Source organism: Branchiostoma floridae, chromosome 11 (assembly GCF_000003815.2).
Source record: "Branchiostoma floridae strain S238N-H82 chromosome 11, Bfl_VNyyK, whole genome shotgun sequence".
Lineage (NCBI taxonomy): Eukaryota > Metazoa > Chordata > Leptocardii > Amphioxiformes > Branchiostomatidae > Branchiostoma > Branchiostoma floridae.
The window spans coordinates 17,770,091-17,776,478 of NC_049989.1; the positions used below are offsets into that span (position 1 = coordinate 17,770,091).

Below are 6,388 nucleotides of genomic sequence, written 5' to 3' on the forward strand. Positions count from 1 at the left end.
GGGCTTGTGAATAAGGTAACTTAAAGTTAAATGTCTATTTTTTCTTTAGGAGGAGCCACGTGTCATACATATAACAGCCACCCAGCCGCCTATCGTATCCCGCTCCGCCGTCACCACGGTGGTTACTAACGCAACCACAGGTCAGAGGGTCATCCACGTGCCTGTGGCCACGACGGGAGTTCTGAGGCAACAGCCTTCCGTTACCAAAGTTGTCACGCGACCCGTTTCAACGACGATTCCAAAGACTGAGCAGAACAGACTGATCGCAAACCTTCTGTCAGACAAGGCAGCGTCTCGAAATGTCGTCAGCGTTTCTGTACCAAGAAGATCGTCCTCACCAAACATACAGGTGATCTCGCTACCCAGAACGCCTGGTCCGAACTCGTCAGCGTCTGTGTATGTCCGTACGCTCCCCAGCAATGCTTTGCAGCGTGCATCGGCCAGTAGTAGTGTAGGGTCTTCTGTGGGGAATAGAGTTTTTTCTTCTATTGGAAATGTTGCATCAAGTCACACGGTCACCTCTGCAGCCAATGGCAGTGTGAAAAAGGAGTTAACGGGGAAGGACGTCTCAAGACTGTGGGCTAACGAAGACATCAAGATGAGGAGCCTCTCACCAACTCCTGTGAGTATTCTTTGTTCATGTCTTGTAGCTTATTGGGTATCAAAAGAATATGATTTTTGTCAACGGAGATTTGTTCTGTACCTGTATATTTTGATGTCTCTTGTGCTATTTTAGAAGATTGACTGATTTTCTCCCTACGCCCATTTCAAATTCTATGCTAGTAAGTTTATACATTTGAGACTTTATTTGAAAATCCATTCCTGGACTTCATGACAAACAATGATGTACATACAAAATGTTAATATTTACACATTTGGGAAGTTGTCTGACTTGTTTTGTCTCCATGACGTCAGGGCCAGTCATCTCAGGCTGCCGGCAGTGCTGTCAAAACTGCACATCGAGAGGAGGAGGAGGAAGAGGAAGAGGAGGAAGAGTTGGGCGTGGCAGAGACGTATGCTGAATACACGCCTAGTAAATGTAAGCAGAGACATATGCTGAATACAAGCCTTGTAAATGTAATATAAGGAGAGACATATGCTGAATACCTGTTTTGCCCTCCCCATCACTTTGTGGTGAATTGAAATAACAGATGAACAAATTGTTTTCTAGTGGATATTGGACTGGGACATCCAGACTCCGTTGTGGAGACGAGTTCTCTGTCCAGCGTGCAGCCGCCGGACGTCTGGTACAAGCTGGCCATCCCCGAGCACATCATCGACTACGGGTACCTGTCGGCACTGCAGCTGGAGGCGATAACGTACGCGTGTCAGCAGCACGAGATCTTCCTACAGAGTGGGGAGAGGGCTGGCTTCCTTATAGGTGAGATCTGGAGACTGTAGATCAGTGTTCTAGCCAATCTGAAATTTTTAAAAATAAAAATCCTGTCAAAGGCACGATGATCCTAGGGGGATTCTGGGTCATGCTCCCCAGGAAAATTTTGAAATTTAGACCCTTTGAAGTGCTATTTCCTTTATTTTGAGGGGCAAATTTTGCTTGTAGTCTCAGCTTGGTTCAATTAATATCTTTATTAATTTTTGTCCGTGCCCAAAATTCTGTCAAAGTTCAGAAGGATGGATGGTGGCTAGAACCCTGCTGTAGATTCACTTATTTTCACTACAACTTAATGTCACGGTAGGGAAAAAGGAGGTTTTTGCAGTTGCAGTTCAGTTACTGTAGTACATGTAGGTACATTGAAAGTGCATGTTCACTATGTCACAAAACATGGTAAAAATAAAACCACCGCGACAGTGAATAGTTCAAGATTTGTAGACTTTGTTTGAGAAGTTAATATATGATCGGAAATGTAATACATTTTATTATACATGAATGATATTTTGTTTCAGTGATTCAGATAAGCGTATTAGAAAACAAATTTCCAAGTGCCTTGCGTCACACGTTTTTGTTTGTAGTCATGAAAGTCTGTATTTTGGTAATTCCTTCATATTTGAGGGTTGATATCATCTTTATTGACATATAAACGCAACACATTTAAAATCAACATACAAGATGAGTTTAAAAGACGAAGAAGCCTAGGCCGACCCCTTAGTCGGAATAGTAACAATTCTGGAGGGCGCAAGGTAAAACATCAGGTGTGCATTCGACATCTAACATTCCACTTGATATGCCATTGGCAATCTCACATATTGATTGATTGATTGATTGATTGATTCCAGGTGACGGTGCTGGTGTTGGGAAAGGCAGAACGATAGCGGGGATAATCTACGAGAACTACCTCCTGGGAAGGAAGAGATCATTATGGTAGGTGTTCGGATGTCTTATCAGGGCTCGAAATTCATTTTTGGGATCAGGTGCACTGGTGCACCCAGCTTAAAAAATTGGGTGCACCAAAAAATTTTTGGGTACACCACTTAAATTTAAGTAGAATGTAAAAAAAAATGTAATAACAAAACTTAGTTAAAAACTATCAAATTCTTAAACAAGTAACATGACAGACATTTTATTATCTTTCTAACACTTAGATGTCAAGAATATGATGTATACAAGTATACTTGAATGTCTTGATATCTTTCCATACATAAACCTAAGAAAATATTTGGGTGCACCCTGTACACCCACTGAAAAAAATTGGGTTCACAGTTCCAATTTTGGGAATGCACTCAGTATTTCGAGCCCTGCTTACGTATTTACTGATTGAAATTGAAGTGATACTTTTGAACTTGATGTGGCTGTTTTTGTGTCATGCACTAGACTGGTAACACTAGCTCACCTTTATCTGCTGGATAACCTATATCTGTTGTTACATCAAACTGCAATATTTTCAAATATTGGAGTAATTTACATCCATTGCTGTATAAAACTGCAATATTTTCAAAATATTACAGTTTGAAACCAGCGTCCGTCAACTTGATATCCTTGTATCCCTTGTTTTTAAAAACAATGGATATAGGTTACCCCCAAATAAAGGTGAACTAGCGTTACAGCAATGAATAATAGTAATCAGAAAATCTAATATGTACAAATGGTCCTTACTTTTTTGTTGCAGGTTGAGTGTTTCTAATGATCTAAAGGTGGATGCTGAGAGGGACCTGAAAGATATCGGTGCCAAAGTGTCAGTTCACTCCCTCAACAAGGTGCGCAAAGTCGTCAAAACTTCAATTATCGTTGACAATGTAGAGTCATGTTGAGATATATTCAGTTTTTTGACAGTAATCATTTTTTGACCGGAGTTTGGGTATCCCTGGTGAGTAGCATCAAAGGTGTGAGAGCCTTTGAATGGCATGAGGGGCTAGGCTAATGGACACAAGATCAGGAGGTCAAGGATTCTATTTCTAGCACTCCTAGTCGCTGTGTCCTTGGGAAAGGCATCTAACACGGCTGACTTTCCTAGTCGCCGTGTCCTTGGGAAAGGCACCTAACACGGCTGACTTTCCTCACTCCACCCAGGTACAAAAATGGGTACCTGACTTTGGTTGGGGAGTTAGGAGGCAGTGGAAGGAGAGAGACGGGCTCAACCTTTGACTGCAGTGCCCTAGATGCAGTGAATTGTTACCCACTGCTCTACAGCCTCAAAGAGGCTATGGGACTCATCTCCAAACAGACGGATCATAAGATAGTATCAAAAGCTGGCAGAGGAGTGAAGTCAGCCTAGTGTATTCGACCGGAGGTAGACGACAGACCTCCTCTGGCCAGCTATACTCCTTGGCTGGCTTTGATACTATCTTAAATGCCACCGGTAATCTTCTTGGAGATTATATGGCACTACCTTTACATTTTTTAGTGGGTATTTTTTTTACATTCAATTTTCAGAAAATCAATGCTGTTCTCTTGTCTTTCATTCTAGTTCAAGTACCATGCCAAGATCTCCTCCAAGGAGAACGGCGGGGTGAAGAAAGGCGTGACGTTCGCCACCTACTCTTCCCTGATTGGTGAGAGCCAGGGGAGCGGCAAGTACCGCACCAGGATGCAGCAGATCCTCCACTGGTGCGGCGAGGACTTCGATGGAGTCGTATCCTTTTTTGGTGTAGCTCACCATGAACTATCAATCAATCAATCAATCATTTGCAGTCATCATAGTCTGATGCATAGCGGCTACAGACATGGAAAGTTCATGCCAGGGTGATCTGTCCTGGTCGTACTCCCTCCAGTTGGTTCTGGTGACCCCCAGCTCTTTGAGTTTGTTGAAAATTTGGTCAAATTTGACCCCAGCTCTTTGAGTTTGTTGAAAATTTGGTCTTCCCATTTTTGGTCTTTCCATTTTTGGTCTTCCCATTTTTGGTCTTCCCATTTTTGGTCTTCCCATTTTTTTTCTTCCCATCTTCCCTTGGGCAATCTCTTGGGCGTTTCCAAACAGGGTTTGGGTCCGAGGTTGTCAGTTTTATCGCGTCCTGAGTGGGGACTGCTCTTGATGCGTGTCCTAGGAAAGTCATCCATGAACTAGCTTGACTAAATCACACTTCTAGTTGGCAGCTGCCCTTTTTTTGGTCGGACCACTAGAAGGAGTCTCAATCAGCCCCTGACAGTGACAGAAACTGTAACACAGGATAGACAAGAATTTAATTTAAAAGATTTGTCGCTGGCCATTGCCAAGTACTTTCTCTGCAGCAAAGTTTCAGTGGTCACGTATAATACTTGCTACTACACGTACTACTAGTCGATTAAGGTGTTCAAAAATTATTTTCCGAATACATGAAACATAGAACGGTAAGCCGAAGGGCTATTATACTGGCTACATTGATAAATATGTGGATGTCAGTTGAGTTTACATAAGATTATTTTGATCTAATTTTCGTTTGATAAAGTATATCCTTGTTTAAACCATGCAAGTGGGATTAAGCTCAGGTCCAGTATGCCCTTTGGAAACTCAACCAGCTCGGTAATTTCTGTAATATTGTATTTGATCCTGAATACAGATATACTGTGATGTGTTGAAGTTATCACCCTTGACTAGAGCCCTCAGATTGTGTTTGACGAATGTCACAAGGCGAAGAATCTTTGTCCAGTAGGATCCTCCAAACCCACCAAAACTGGCCTTACTGTACTGGAGCTGCAGAATCGGCTGCCTAAAGCCAGGATTGTCTATGCTAGTGCCACAGGTACGTTTGTTTGTTTGTTTATTGAGGGAAACAAACAGGTATGAGCTGCTCTGTGTAAACCGCACTTTCAACATGCTACTGTAAATTTTCAAATGGTTACAGTCAATGCAGGGGTTTTATTTTCACGGTTTTGCAGTGACTTGTCCTAATGATAGTATTCATAGATACAAAATGTGGCAAGTAAGGGGAAGATTATGTATGTACAGCACAAGCATATGTACTGCATTCCAACAGTATCTATCTCTTTTCCAACAGTATCACAACTAACGTTATACCAGAATCAATATTGTACCTTCAACAAGAAATCACACGAAATGTGTTATATCATATCAGTAAAAGCTATAATGGCAGATACATTGTTCAAGGTGTCTATTCACACCCTTTGAATTTGAAAAGCTTAAACATACTTCCAGAAGTCAATGTTGTTGTTGTTGGTTAATGTTGTTGTTGTTGTTTGTCCGCTGCAGGAGCCTCAGAACCAAAGAATATGGCGTACATGTCTCGGCTGGGAATCTGGGGAGAGGGCACGCCATTTAGGGAGTTTAATGATTTCATCCAGGCTGTGGAAAGAAGGTACTCATGTTTATAACACATTATCATATAGCCAGATGGAGTTGGCCAATCAGAGGCCCCCATTTCCCATGGGTTATCAGGCAGTAACCTCAAAAGTGGTCGGTTATTCTAATAACCGACCACTTTTTGGACCGCACCATTATACAGGGGACAGTCATGAATTTTTTGTGTGCTGTTGTTTGTGTGTAAACCATGCATAACTGTCAAAAATATTATGATTGATTGGTTATGTTAATTAGGGCTCCACATGGGGAATATAGGGATACTTGAAAAGGAATTATGCTGATTTTACACATTTTCATTATGGCTTTCTAACGTGATTAAGCCGGTACCTTCCTAAATCACTTCATATATACGCACTTTGTCGTGCCCAAGTGAAAAGGCTCTGCATGGGGGGTACCAGGACTCCACTTAATACATGTAGTTTGTATTGCAAATAAGCCACATGTTGATGCTGATATGCTATCTCACAAACAGATGATTAGTTAAAATTATTAGTTAAATGATGATGATGAAATAGTTTAATGTTTGTATTATATATAGACACTATTGTACAATATATATATTGCAAATGTATTTTTATGTAATGTATTAAAGTGTTTATTTGTTATAAAGGAATTTGTGTGAAATAACTGTCAGTTGGATAGGCTATATGATAATAACGTTAATGCCCCGCCTTATCCTCGGTGTATATGGTGAG

At 41.3% G+C, this 6,388-nt stretch overlaps 1 protein-coding gene across 4 annotated transcripts in view; it reads left to right on the top strand.

The window, feature by feature from the left end:
• LOC118426345 (protein strawberry notch homolog 1-like) overlaps positions 1-6,388 on the top strand; it is a 30,216-nt gene that overhangs the window by 2,903 nt on the left and 20,925 nt on the right. For all 4 annotated transcript variants that reach the window (XM_035835669.1, XM_035835671.1, XM_035835668.1 and 1 more), the window contains exons 4-11: positions 50-622; positions 916-1,039; positions 1,172-1,381; positions 2,236-2,320; positions 3,066-3,153; positions 3,864-4,028; positions 4,980-5,115; positions 5,583-5,688. In XM_035835669.1, the coding sequence (XP_035691562.1) occupies positions 50-622; positions 916-1,039; positions 1,172-1,381; positions 2,236-2,320; positions 3,066-3,153; positions 3,864-4,028; positions 4,980-5,115; positions 5,583-5,688 (1,487 nt within the window). The remainder of the gene's footprint in view (positions 1-49; positions 623-915; positions 1,040-1,171; positions 1,382-2,235; positions 2,321-3,065; positions 3,154-3,863; positions 4,029-4,979; positions 5,116-5,582; positions 5,689-6,388) is intronic.